A 14,813-nucleotide genomic window follows, 5' to 3' on the forward strand; every position below is an offset into this window, starting at 1 on the left:
TTATTTCTCTAAGTTTCAATTGTTTGTTCCTTATATCAGGAAGTAAAATTCATTTTTGTATATTGACCTTATATTTGAACCAATGAACTCATTTTTCTTTGTAGATTCCATTTGATTTTCTGTTAGACCATTGTGAAATCTGTGGATAAAGAGAGTTTTGCTTTTTTCTTTCCAATCTGGATGTCTTTGATTACCTTTTCTTCACTGATTGCACTGGCCAGAACCTTCAGTGCAATATTAACACAAGTGATGATGGTGGACATCTTTGCCTTATTTCCAGTCTGAGGGGAAAAGCACTCAGTCTTCACCATTAAGTATCACGTTAGCTGCAGGCACTTTTGAAAATGTCTTTTTTTTCAGGTAAAGGAAGTTTTCATCATTCCTACTTTGCTGAGAAGTTTAAAAAAATTTTTTTTATCAGATATATTATTGGATTTTGTTAAATATTTTTGTGGGTCTGTTGAAATGATATGGTTTTTCTCTTTTAAACTCTTAGCCTGATAGATTAAATTGATTGGTTTCAAATGTAGAACCAACCATATGTTCCTAGGATAACTTTACTAGGCATGACATATTACCTTTCTTACAGAAAAATTTATCGGGTATTATTGGGTAAAATTTTGTTTGGAATATTTATATATGTTCATAAACGATAATGATCTGTGCTTTCCTTTTTTTTTGGTTTGTATAACTTTGTCCAATTTTGGTATCAGGGTAACGCAGGCCTCACAGGAGTTTAAAAGCAATTGTCCTCCACTTTCAATTTTCTGGATTAGTTAACACAGAATCAGTATTGTTATTTCTTTAAATATTTGGTACAACTCACCAAGGACTCTATCTGGGACTGTAGTTTCCTCTGAGGGAAGGTCTTTAAGCATAAACTCATTTTTATAAATAAATACAGCGTTGTTCAGGTTATTTATTTCTTCTCTGGCAAGCTTTGGTAGTTTGTGTCTTATGAGGAATTTGTCCCTTTCATGTAAGTTGTCAAATTCAGTGTCAGCTTTAGAAGGTTTTTTATAAAGTTCCCTTATTGAACTTTTTCTTATCTACAGAACTGGCAGTGATATCTAGTCTCTTGTTCCTAATATTGAACACTTGTATCTCTCTCTTTTTCTTGACCAGTCTAACAAGATTTTTATTACTTTTTCTGATCTTATAGAATCAATTTTTAGTTTCATTGATTTTCTCTATTGTTGTTTGGTTTTCTATTTCATTGATCTCTATGTTCATTTACCCTGTTTCACTTTTTCTGTTTTCTCTGGGTTGCATTTGCCGTTCTTTTCCTAGTTTATTAAGAGCTCAGTGTTCTGGCCTTAGCAGTTGCTCAGGACCATGGGTTTAGAACATAGGAGCCAACAGACGCGGCTCTGAGATCAGTGAATGCTCCCGTCTCTCCAGAATAGGGATGTGTATGGGTGTGTGTGTGACAGAGAAGAGGGGTGTGTTTGTGTGTGTGTGACAGACAGGAGAACAGGGGTGTGTGCATGACACAGAGAACAGGGGTGTGTGTGTGTGTGACAGAGAACAGCGGTGTGTGTGTGCATGTGTGTGTGTGACAGAGACAGAGAATAAGGGTGTGTGTGTGTGTGTGAATAATCTCTGGAGATCCTTTTTGAGTGACAAGGATAAATTATCAGAGATCTTCTGGAACTTGGAAATGGGCAGATGGGCTGACCGGGTGCTCTGTGAGCACAGTCCTGGTCCTGATTTCACATCAGCTTGGTGACTTTCAACTCCTTAGAGGCGAAAGTCAGTGTGTGTATTTTTGTGGTGAAAGGCACGTTACTTCTGTCTGGTGGCACAGATAACCTCGAACCCCCCAGCTCATGAGCCTGTGGACTCTGTCGAGTGAATTTTTGTCTCCCCAGTGTCTGCGTCCGGGTCATCTTTGTTAAACCATCTACACAGAGTGAGTCTCAGGGCTCTTCAGATAGTTTAATCGCTTCCCTCATTAATGAATGAGCTAAATAAAATCAAACCTTTGAAAACACGTCTATTTTACATTTTCTTGAGAGTCATGATCTTACCTTTTAACATCTTTCCGTTTCCTATAGCTGTCCTCACTCCAGGTAAAGAACTGACCAATAGGAGCCGCCTCCCTCCACCCCTTCTCCAGCGTCTGTCCGTGGAGGACAGACAAGCTGGCTGCTGCACGGCCTGGGGAACTGAGCAGAGCACTAGCCCGGCCCCATGGTCAGCTCAGCTGTCCCAGTTTCGGGTTGCATCCCTGAGCCTCAGCTTTCCTGGACACGGGGGTCAAGATACCAAACAACTACAGCACAGCACAACGGGCCGCTGGGGGACTTGGAACCAAAACACTCACCTCCAGGGCCGCCCACCTCCACACCCTGGGACTGCACGACCCTGCACTAACCCTGGGGCCTCTGTGCCCCAGGACGTTCCTGTGGCAGAGGGTTCCCCTTGGTCCTCAGCTCCCACCCAGCAGGGCTGTCAGGAGGAGTGGGAAGGCAGTGTGTGTGTGCGAGTCCTTGCTAATTGTCACGGACTCACTCACGGTTACCAGATGGAAATGCGATTCCGTGAAGTTAAAATGCTCACGCATGATGGCTGTGACTTAGAGGTGACATATGAGACGGTAACAGTGTGACGTCTTGTAACCGCCTCGCTCATTCCAAGTATTTGCCTCAGAAAACTAGATTTATAGGTTCTTTCCTTCCTTTTTATTCTTTCTTCACTACTGTTTATAAGACATTCTAGAAAGTACCTGAAATAATTCATTTGCATCTTCAAGCATGGAAATGTTTGTTTAATTATTCAAATACCCTTCATCAGCTCAGGGAGGGCAGTGAAGCAAAAATGGATGAGTGTCAGGAGACAGAAAGACTCCGACTTAAAAAAAGTGCCCCACTTTGAGTCCAAGAGAAGCATTCATGAAAACACACGGACCCCTGCCTCTCGGGTCCTGCTGAAACATAGATACGGACACAAAACGGAGAATCGCCCGTTCCAGGAGAGTGCGATGGCCGTCTTGTTACCCAGCTCCTGGACCCACAGGACCTGAGACCCTCAACGGGAGGGGCTCAGACATGAACCGAGGTCAGCAGCCTGCTGTCAGAACCAACCCGCAGGTACACACGTGCCATCGCATGACACATGCCAGCAAGAGCTGAGAGAACACACTCCCTGGTCTCTTGTTTCCTGTCAGAAAGTCCTCATGCAAGATAACAACATACAAAAAGCCCACGTCTAAGATGGTTTGACTCGCCTGTGTGAATAGAGCCCTTGACTGTAATAATCATCATTATTGAATTATAAGGGTGGTGGGGACGGTGGAGTCTAAGGTGGGTGCTGCAGTGAGTGGAGAAGGGCCAGGCCTGGGTGCAGGAAACACTGCCTCTAGCTTCCATGCGTGTCTGCACAGCTGTGTGACCTTGGAAAACCTCTCAATCCTCTGGGTTTCAGAGGGTCTGATCAGCCTCCTGGTTTTCCGTGTTTGGTGTCAGAGCATGGAGAAGCACAGAGAGACAGCCCGCAGACAGACGGAGGAGGAGAAACCAGCACACAGAGAAAGACCCCCGGCTGGCCCCCTGCCAGACTGCGGTAAGGCCCACCCCACTGACGGGTCACCGCTGAGCACCTGCCGTGCGTCAGGCTCCGGGGGCATGAACATTGCAAGAGGATGGACACGGAGCTCGTCTTCAAGAGACCATCAGTCGAATGGAGAACACAGACACAAAAGCGATACTCAGAGGAAGGGTTCCTTTGGGTGGGGGCACAGGGGAGACGCAGGGAAATGCCAAGGGGCCATGGGCGGCAGCGAGAGTCGGGCAAGGGGTCTGTGGATGGCACAGGAAGCAGGTCTGTGGGGCTCCTGGTGAGCTGGGCATGACATCCGAAATGGGAGGAGGTGAGGCTGACAGGAGCTAGCCCAGGCCACTGCCCGGTCCCTCAGTGTATCAGAACAAACCTCCAAAAACATTTCATTTGTGCTGCATCTAATTTTTCCTTTAAAACCGTAGGCCTATTATTCATATTCCTGTCTCCATTTTGAAATCCTTCAAATGTGGAGAGTGCTGATTCGATAAATAAATAGACTTAACATCACCATAAAATTCAGCTCTCTCCCGTGCAGGGCTGTTTCATGGATCACACGTCTAAAGAAAGTTACTTGTGTTAGCATGTGCTATACGGACACAATTTGTTGCCAACATCCTAGGCAATCTGCTCTCCTATTAGAGGATGCCTGGTCCAGCCTTCTGGGAAGCATTTTCATCTTTAAAGTCCCTGACAAGCAAGGCCTCTTGAATGCCTCTGATAATGGGGCTCTTGCTACTCCCCAGATGAGTACATCCTACTTTTAAATATCTCTGGTGGTCAGAACATTCTGGCCTTTCCCCCTCACATTCTTTTCCAGACTTAGTTTCCCTCTCTGGAGCAGCACAGAAGAGAAGCAGTCCCGAGCCGCATCTTCCCACTCATTCGGACTCTGTCTCTCTGCCGCGTGGGCTGAGAGGACCTGAGGCTGGAGACATCTTGGCTTCAAGAGAGACCCTGAGTGTTTTCACCTGGCTGTACCAGTTCCGTGCAGGAGCAGCTGTGGCACAGACAGGGTGTGAGGAGCGCTCTGAGAGATGCCGAGGCCTCCGCCTGCCGTCTCCCCAGCTCCCCGCCCAGCACGTGTGAAGGACAAGCGTCCCCACCATCGCCCTGACCAGAGACTGACGTTCACGCTTCCCCGCCTCCAGCGGCCGGGCCGGGTGGGGAGCTCACAGGCACAGGTGAAGTGGGCCAGCTCTGTCATCAGGAGGATGTGGTCTCTGGGCAGAAGTGAGTCTTGACCGGAGTGAATCTTCACAGATGGTGATGACACTCCTTCCACATAATGGCTGGCTGCACAGATTTCACTTCATTTCTGTTTTATATGGGACCAGTGCAAACGGCCATTGATTTAAAATAAATGCCCCAGTAATCACACTGTCACTGGTGGGCGATTCCTCCGAACGTCTTCTGTAAATCCACCCAGTACCCTGGAGTACCTGGGTAAGATGCCTGAGGTCTGGTGGATGCGGGCACGTCAGAGTCTCTTCCAGTTCACGCCCTTTGACTCCCAGCATGTTATGACTCCTGGTTTAAAGGCTCTGGGCTGTTCTGGATCAGAGCCGAGGACGAGGAAGTCAATACATTTAAACAGTCACTCAGTTTCCTGAGCTGCAGTGCTCAGCTCAGGGCTCCAAGTCTCCTAGTCAGGAGGCCGAGTCCTCTCTAGACACTTGATAGTCAAAATAAATACTGACAGACCTGAGTTCTTCGTGTGATTAACTCACTTTATCTTCCCCTCAGAGAGGAGGGATCGGAGAACACATCCAGTTGCAGTGAAACCGAGATTGAAGGAGTTAAAATGCCTCCCTAGAGCAGAAACTCTGCGATGAGCTTTGCAAACTGTGGCTGTGCATTCTCCGTCCCTCCTTAGAATATGCGTGAGCGGACTTTCCCAGGACGTCAGGGTCCAGACGTCAAGACCCAGCCTCACAAGCCAAACGCAGGCTGAGGATGAGAACTAACCAGGAAAGTCCAGACAGCCCAGGGAGAAGAAACTCAGCCTTCGAGGCCAAAGGCAGGCTGGTGGGAAGGTGCCAACCAGCAGGGCCACGTGCTCCATTCCCCCACCTCGGACCCCGCAATGCTCCCCTCCAGCACCTACGACCCCCGGATGTGCTCCCTCCCCTACCTACGAGCCCAGCACACCCTCCCCTCCCCCACCTATGACCCCAGCACATGCCCCCATCCCCCACCTACGGCCCCGGCACACGCTCCCCTCTCCCACCTACCACCCCAGATAAACATCCCTGCCTGTCTCCCTTCTTGGAGGTGCGTCTGAGCCTTAATCCCTGTCTCCGTCTGGCTGCCTCCGATGAACCACCTCGGTCCCTCCACCAGCCTGGCTCTTGCCGTGTTCTGTCTGCTGTGCCGTGGGTGAAGGCACTGTTTGTGTTTGGTAGCTAGAAGGTTCTGATGGTTTTGCATCAAGCAGGGATTCACTGAGGATGCCCCTCCATCTCACCTCGGGGCCCTCCGCTCTGGAGACACCCGGGGCTCTCACACGATACGCCACCGCATGGGCCCATCCTGAATGCCTGGGTGGGTTTTGAGCACCAAGATCTTAAGAAATATTGACTCAAATGGTGGCACCACTACTTCTGATGAGGCTTTCCGGGGTCTCTGTGCTGAGTGCTGTCCCCACTGCACTGTCCCTGGGCACGCCTCTGCCCGTTTCCTCAACAAGACGGCGACGTCCACCGGGGTGTGGACAGAATGCGCATCCTTCCATTCTTTCATCCAGGGCCCATTTTTAAAGTTTCCTCCTCAGGTTCTGGAACTCGTACCCACAGGAATAATTACCAGTCCCTGAAGGACAAGAGGCACGCTCTGCACGACAAGAGGGAACCAGAGACACAGAGACCCTACTTCTGCTGCTGGGTCCTTGGAGACACTCGTCTCAGCGGTCGATGGGGTCACCATAACTCTCCCTTTGTTCAGGCGCCACCGTGAGCCCCGCGTCTGCGTCTACCCCATCCCCGTCCTCCTTTCTCCCTGCACCCCGATGTTTTACTGCCCCCATCCTCTCCCACTTTAGAGGAGGCTGGCTTCATCCCGATCCCACAGCGGATCGGGTCTGCAGAAGCCCGTGAGCAGCTGGGGTTCCCCTGACACGAGCTGCAGACCCATGGGCTCACGACTCAGCTGGGAAATCAGACTGAAGGGGCTCTCCTCTGGAGGGACGGGCCCTCACTGAACGTCGCCACGAAAGCCCGGTGCACCTGATGCCTCTGGGAGACGTCTGGCAACCCGAGGGAGGTTGTAGGAGAAACCCAAGTCAAAGCCCAGCAGGTGTGGACGAGGGAGAGGTGCTGCGCCCGCAGGAAACCCTGTGTGAGAGGACAGCTTCCCTGCTGTCTGGGGAGGCAGAGTCAGAGACCGCTGGCACTCACGGCCCACGCAGCCTCTCCGACTCGGATATCTTATATCGGGGTTGCCATCACGAAAGAGATCTCTTTTTCTTTTCATTTTAAATTCTAACAGTGTATCATTCGTGTAAACAAAAATTTAGATGAATTGAGGTGGAAAAATGTACAAAATTTTGCACATTGTGGAGTAACATGCATATATGATGAGTAGGTTTTTAGTAAGAAAGAAAAAGAACTGCTGAGATTTGTGTGAAATCGTTTGGAGAATACACAATGTAACAGCTGCATTTGTCTCCTATTTGAGCTCGGGAGGCCGTGATGAGGCGTGAGGTCATGAATGTGCTTTTACTGGGTTGTGCGTAGGCACGGCATGTGAATTCTGGGTACCCTTGCGTGATATTTGTAACATAGATGTTATTTAAAATATTATTAGTTAAGACATTGTTGTTGAGAGAGATGTTCAAGTGATAAGCACCCAGCTGCTACTGCCGATTTAGAATTTTCCTGTAAAGCGTACGGAGCCGTGTAAGGTGCACTGAGAAACTCCTGTGAACACGTGCCACGAGCGAGAGTCCAGAGTTGGGGCGGGGTGGGGCGACCTTCAGAAGTCCCCACAGAGAAGCGGCCAACCGGCCGACGAGGCGGGAGGACCACCGGCCCAGGCCGGCCCACGCAGCACAGCCAGGTTACCCACCACCTAAGCAAGGAAACCCTCTGGAGATTTTAAATGGGGAATCTTGGGCTGGTATAAAATCAAATAAGGAAATAGGGGAATAAAACAGTGAAGCAAGAGAAACAGAGGTGGAGGCGGAGGGACGATGGGCAGGGCTGAGCCCTCGAGACGAGCTGTGTGCCGCCTGGAGTCTGGAGCCAGCCTGGGGTTCCAGGGCCTCGTGCTCTTTCCCTGTCCCTCTCGGGGGCAGGGGGCAGTGCATCTCAGTAGGAAGAACATGGCTTTCATGGTAGACCTTACCCAGCAGGATTACGTGGTCTGGCTAATCCCTGGGGGACCCTGGAGAGGTCACTTAGCCCTTCTGAACTCGAGGTTTCTGGTTAGTGAAATGAAAGGAAAAATAAAATAACTGCGTCTTAGATGTATTTAAAAAGTTAATGTGTACAAAATGCATAAAGCCTGGCGTAGAGTATGCTTTGAAAGTAATACAACGCTTGCAATGACTCTGTGATGTGTACGTAACATAATCCTCAATTTGCAGGGTAAGTGATGGTGTTCTGGAGAAATATTTTACCTGAGCTCAGGGAGGGAAACCTGGTCAGCCCAGGACATGAATGCTTGTGATTAACTGCAAAGTACCTCCTCCTTCCTCCCCACCTCATGAGTCTAGAAAACCAAGAAATCAGGGACAGACTCTCGGGCACTCAAGGCCACTCCTGGGGTGGGAGCGAGGAAATGCCCGTGGGGTCATCTCTCAGAAATGGGAGTCCCGAGTGAGAAGCACAGAGGCGCAGATCTGGGATCCAATACACTGATCGCCATGGACGACCCCTTCATCTGCACAAAGGACACCCCCAGGCTCCTTGAGGACGCCCGCTTCCGGAGCCGCTGTGAAGTCCAGCGCTGAGCAGTGCACGTGCAGCAGGACGCTGGCAGTTACTAAACAGGAGCCCTTACGTCCCGGCTCTATCCAGTCCTGGAAAGCGGGACGACGGATGTCCACTTACTGTCTCAACTCCTGACCGGTTTGTAATGCACATGTGTTTTCGCCTCCATCACCCATGAAAGATCCTCATTATCTCAATGCTGGATTAACGAAAATACTTTCTCTGAGACTCACCTGGGCTCACTGCTGCCTCCCGTGTCCTAATTCAGACGTCAGGTCTTTCCTTCTATCAAGCTGCCTCATCAGCCTCGTTTTCACTTCTCCCTGCTGGGGATGCCTTCTCCCTCCTCTTGGTTTGCCCAAAAAGCAATGGTTTTCCAAAGGGGAACCAGAACCATTTCGTCTAGAAGGATTTCCCGACTCAGAGCTCCGGGTCCTCTCCCCAACACACCCCTTTGTTTTTGACAAGGGACGCTCTGAGCACAGGGAAGGAGTGCGTGGCCACTGTCCTTTTGAGGGAGGAGTTCTATCCTTTAAGAATGTCAGGTAAAGTTTTGTCCATCTAGGATGAGTCAGACACTCATCTTCTTATGTCTGGGTACCAGATGAAACAACCTTTCAGCTTCCTTCACACACTGGGATTTTATGATTTATCTTAGTGGTGCTATCTTCTCCTAGCTGTCTGTCATCTTCCTTTAAACAAGACGTAAGCGTCACCCTGACTGCTCACTCAGGCAGCACGGTTGGTGACCCTATAGACGTTAGCACAGCCCTGTACCCCCAAATGCGTGGAGAATTCTCTCTCCTTCCCTATTTTTTAATGTTGAAAATATAACGATTACTGCTGTGATAAAGAAGTAGTTATACAAAAAGTTCACCTCACCAAAAAAATGTTCTTCACTTTGTCCTTTAACGCCTTGAACTTTCTGTGTTGGTAATTTCTAAGTGGCTAAAAGTCACTGAACACTTGAAGGATTAAGTTCCTGAGCTGAGGGATTCTGTATCAAGTACTTCAGGACCCTGCCAATGCCCATATGGTTAAACAAGTTGGATGCTTCTGATGGAAAGGTCATTGTAAGCATCAGGCACCCATCACGATTCCAGTTGATGACACCCTGCTAAAGGGGGAGACCGCAGTGGCCTGGAAGAAACCTGAGATTTGATTTCCATGAACATCCGAGTGGAGCATCACTACATGGACCCATAGGTCTCAGTGACCAGAAACAGCGGAACGATGCTCCCAGCCCTGTAACAGCACAGCGCATCGGGGACCTTACCCACTTGACAACCCGAATGAGAGAGAAACGATCACATGAAATCTTCCCACATACAAAACACGCTTTTTAAATGGAGCAGCTGTCTTTAGTTACTAAGTTCACACCCTTCGAGTTGTTGACTCGATGCCAGGAATGAGCCCAGAGCTTTGGTGCGGAGTTCAATTTCCTCCTCCGCCATGCACCGCTCCATTTATCTTCTGTCACTCTTATTTAGCAGCACACAGCCCCAGTGAACGGGACCCCACTATTTATGATAACAAGGAGTATGACACATTCCTCTTCAGCCGTTCAATCGATATACATTGAAATTTGTGAGTGATTTATTTGCTGTCGTGAGAAGGGAAAAGCAATTCAGAGCCATGAGCTATTTTATATTCTCCTTCGGATCATTAAGTTTGAGAAGAAGGGCCATTAAGTGCCTTAAAATATTACAAACGTCCAGGGAACGTCATGACAAATTATTGCCGCTTGTTCTGTCTGCTGTAAACACAGTCTACGAGAAGACGCCATGAATGAGGAATACTGGTGTCTGCGAGCTGGGTCCCTCAGGTGCAGAGCTCTGGCCGCTCCTCACACTAAATGTAAAACAGTGGATGTGCGTCTCCTCAAGGACAGATGGGCTTAGGGTTCTTCTCCGTCTCACCTTTCCCCTCACTACCCGCGCGTATGGTAACTCGCGTTACAGCACATCGAGCAGAAAGACCCCATTTGACACGAAATGTTCAACTTTAAAGATTGGTCCTTTTCTGAAATAAACTGTTACGCCTGCTTTAATTACCATGTTTCCGGTGTCCAGGCAAGTTTTCACTGAGCAAAGTGTGAGTTTGCTTACCCCAGTCCTCTGAACTTCCATGAAAGTGGCTCTCTGGAACGACTTCTCCCACACGGCCAGCTCACTCCCCAGTTCCACGTTGAAAAAGTGACCCTTGCCATGGCCGACCATGACACTGAAGCAGTACGGCCTCTGGTCCTCCAAGTCAAAGTCGTGAAGACCCAGGTAGAAGTTTGCTTGTAACCAGCAGTCATCTGTAAGCCAGAACTGAGAAGAAGAGCACGGGGTGAAAACAGAGCAGAGTTGAAAGGTGGTTCCCAGACTGGGGGCCCCGGGACCTGGGAGGGGCGGAGGCCGCGTCTGGTCCCTCCCCATCACACACCCGGAGGCAAATTCAGGAGCAGAGTGTCCTTCTCCTGTATGAGTGGACTGGAAACGGGCCCCTAAATAAATATTGGTACGTAAATTATGTCCAAGTCCTAATTTTCTGTAAGCACCTTTCACTTAAATTACTGGTAACCAGAACTTCTAAGGTCAAAGTCGTGAGACTTTCCTGCTCCAGTTTAGCACAAAACCAGCAAACGCTGGAAACAGCAAAGGCGCCGCACAGGCCTCTCCTCTCTGCTCCTCCGGAGCCACGAGGCTCCTCCTCACATTTGTGTCCTGAATAAAAGGACGTGATGCTCAGAACATCTCGGAGGCCCTGCAGGGCACTGAGCCACCCGAGGTCTGATTATGTGAACCCAGAGGTCTTGACCAAAAAGATAAATATTTTAGAAATATTTTCAACAGCAAATGTTAAAACAACAAAAAAAGAGCTGTTGTTGTTTCTGGTTAATAATTTAACCCAATAATATAAATCCACTCCAGCGTGTCTACTGATCCCAGATTTGCTTTGTGGAGGTCCTGGCAGCTCTGACCTCTGTGCCTGCGGTGCACGACGTATCTAGGGGTCTCCACCACTTCTCCACGCTCATTGAAGTAGCAGCCCACCTTTAGGACTCACTTCTCTCACAGATACTACAGCTGAAGACTTCGTGCCTCAGGTGAGCCAGTGATGGCAGGTGAGGGCCAGTGACCGGCTGACACGGTCTCTCCCCGTCCGAGTCAGAGACTCTAGATTCATGTCAGCCTTCAGCTCACCCATTCTTCACTCATTCCACACACGCACGGAAGAGCCCACACCGGGCACTGTGCTGGCCTCCCCCCAAGGTCGGGGAAGGAAGGTGGACACCCTGCCGAGGTTGCAGAGTGCCTGAGGGAGCATGATGTTATCTCAGCTCAGTGGGTGGCAGCAGAAGGGAAGGGAGGTGCCTGCATGCCAGGTCTTCACATTGCGATTTTGAGATATTTCGATCCACTTGGGCCATCTAGCCTAACCAGACACACCCTGTTCGCACTTATGTTCAAAGTTGATTCCCCAGATGTGCGTGAACTCGGTAGCTGGCTGAATGGTTTTATTTGCAACGTGCTTCCCGTGCACAGGTTTGTGGGTAAAAGTGACCACTGAGGGGTGGAGGGTGGGCTCCCGGGTTCTCCAGCGGGCTGTTCTGGCTTCTCTGCTGGCCCCCGGCTGGCTCTGGGAGGACTCCACGCTATGCTGCCTCCTGCTTCCGGTTACCAGCGCCATTTATCCTTGTGCATCCTATAGATGCCTACTGCCTCATGGTGCGCACGTGCGTGTGTGTACATGTGTGTGTGGTGTGGTGCAGTGTGTCTGTGTGCCTATGTTCCTAATCCTAAACGAACTCTGGGTACAGAGATTACACCTTGATTTGGGGCTCCAAGATCCTTCACCTCAGACTGGGATACACAGGGACTATTCAGTAAGTAGGACTGTGTGTCACAAACAATGATAACAAGATATTAGTCACTGACTTGACTTTTCAGAAATTACGTCTGTAACCACTGAATCAATGTCAAGACTGACAACCAAAGAAGAACTCTTGGAAAGTGTTTGTACGGGTGTTGCCATCAACTGAACGGCTAATTACTTCCTTCCTGCCACCAGTTGTCGTTGGCGAGCTGTGTATTGTAGTAGAAGGAAGCAAGTTTTGGAGTCAGACAGACAAGACTTGAGACAGCTCTTTGCCAATTATTACCTGTTGACCTGGAGCCTTTGACTTGTGTGTGAGCCTCCATTTCTGAACCATAAAATCGGGCCACAAGGGCAAGTCGTTACTGGCTTTAAATAACAGCACAGATACAGCATACAGCACACGCATCCTCATCATATTAGCTCATGTTAGATTTACATAGGAACACATGATCTTTAAGGCCATGCTGAGTCGTGGTACAGATTTAACTTTGGTGTCTCATATTTGGTAACTGGCTTCCTGACTAAGTGAGGGATCACCCTGTCTACAACACTTCCCGCTGACCCACAGCTGAAAAGTGCCTCTGCCCAGACGGTAAGAACGCAGACACCATCTCAGGTTCACTTTTCTGGAAACAAAACAAAAGACTATTTCTTAAAATTACTCAGGTTTTTTCCTGCTTCTATTTATTTTGAAATAACTAGAGCAAAAATAAAGGAAATTTTAAAAAGAAGTAGTTCTATTATGACTACCTTTTGTCATCTGATTTGTTGTTTTACATTCCCTGTCACACACATCTATTTGTAATTGTATAAATTTGTAATATGATTTTATTAGAGTAAAAATATAGGATCATATTAGATTTTTAACCATTTTTCAATGGTCTTTTGATAATTCTTCAAATATTCACGAAGAAAGAATATCGTTAATATTTTCATGCACACAGCTCTTTGACTCCTGTGGATTACTTGTTTGGAATCAGTTCTGAGGAACAAGGTCACTGGATCAAACAGGATCCCGTCTATGGCTCTTCATTTGAACTGACAGATCAGTGAGCTGGGCCCCATATTCAAGAACCAGTAGGAAGAATAAAAAATAGCTTTGGAATGACCTGAGGAATCCCATGAAAGAACTCTGAAGGATTTCATACGTACTGTTTTCTGGAATACAAACTGTTTAGCCTCACAAAAAATAACGTGTAATAAATGCAATGTCAGTGAAATTAATGATCCACACGTAGCTCATTTCCCCAGATATTTCCTGCAGCTCTTTGTGAAACAAACGTCAGCCCTTGTGGACTGCGGTGTGTCAGCATGACTCCAAGCTCGGGAGCCGTTACAGAGTTAAAGGCGGGTGAGTCGCTGTAGAGAGACGAGGAGTGATGAGCTAGCCTTCACCCCCTCAGCTCGCTAACCTGCACGCAGCCCCCTACTCCAGGCCCTGGCCGCCTATCCTTAGAGCATTTACCTTAGAAAACTCATCACTATCAATCCTTTCTCTGTCCCTTTGAGATGCCAGTCTTCTTAAAAGCCTCTTGCCAGTTCTACAGCCCAGGGCTGACTTCCTCCAGGACCTGGGAGCCTTCCCCTTGGGATGGAAACCTCAAGGGACACGGTGCCCGTCTCCCAGTCTCTGTGCCAGGCGGGAGCTGAACATCATGGGGCGACTCCAAGTTGTGAAAGTGCATCTACCGTGAAGACATGAGAGTACTTCTCCCTTGGGTGGGGCCACTTAGCACACACACACGGCCATGGTCTCCCCGCACCCCAGCTCTTAGAGAGACCTGCCCTTCACTTCAGTGGAGTTGGGTCCATCTCTTTGCCCTGTCGAGGCAGCTGGGACATCCTCTTTGCCTGTTCCACTTTGATCAGTGTGACTTTTGCCCTGAGGAACTGTGGGGGAACCATCAGGAAGACTCCCCTCCATATCCTAATTGTACAAATGGCACAGCTTGAAAGGTGTCTGGAGAACAGGTTAGAGACTCTTAGCGTACACTCTGGGGAGATTCCCAGACACCAGTGTGTCCAACAAGCGAAACAGAATAGGGTTTGAGATGAGCTGGAAGCCAAGCAAACGTGGGTCCCACCTGCCTCCAGTGAGGCTTCTGGAAGCTACTCTCCCACTTTGTGCTTCTGAGTTCTTAGCTGTAAGATGGAGACAATATGGATTAACTCCTCAGGTGGAGCGAGGATTCGCGCAGGGTATAAACAGAGCAGTTGCCAAGGCTCCAGGGCAAGCACTCAACAAACACAGACACGACTATCAAGAGCCTCTGCCAAACACAAGTGAATCTAATTTACTGAAAATTGGAACTTGAATCTTCCTACGTTGAGAGGGGACGTCCGCTTGCTTTCCTGCAGGCTGTCCCTCACTGATGAAAGGTGCTGTCCCCACGCACCACGGGAGGCTGGTTATAAATTAAGCCATGATTGCAATCAAGGCCGATTGGTGCAATTCGC

At 48.9% G+C, this 14,813-nt stretch overlaps 1 protein-coding gene across 4 annotated transcripts in view; it reads right to left on the minus strand.

Annotated features, from left to right (window-relative positions):
- The window catches only part of SNTG2 (syntrophin gamma 2), a 321,809-nt gene that overhangs the window by 52,518 nt on the left and 254,478 nt on the right, over window positions 1-14,813 (minus strand). For all 4 annotated transcript variants that reach the window (XM_070571862.1, XM_070571860.1, XM_070571861.1 and 1 more), the window contains exon 14: window positions 10,598-10,804. In XM_070571862.1, coding sequence (XP_070427963.1) covers window positions 10,598-10,804 — 207 coding nt within the window. The remainder of the gene's footprint in view (window positions 1-10,597; window positions 10,805-14,813) is intronic.

The sequence above is a fragment of the Equus przewalskii genome, chromosome 14 (genome assembly GCF_037783145.1).
Source record: "Equus przewalskii isolate Varuska chromosome 14, EquPr2, whole genome shotgun sequence".
Taxonomy (NCBI): domain Eukaryota; kingdom Metazoa; phylum Chordata; class Mammalia; order Perissodactyla; family Equidae; genus Equus; species Equus przewalskii.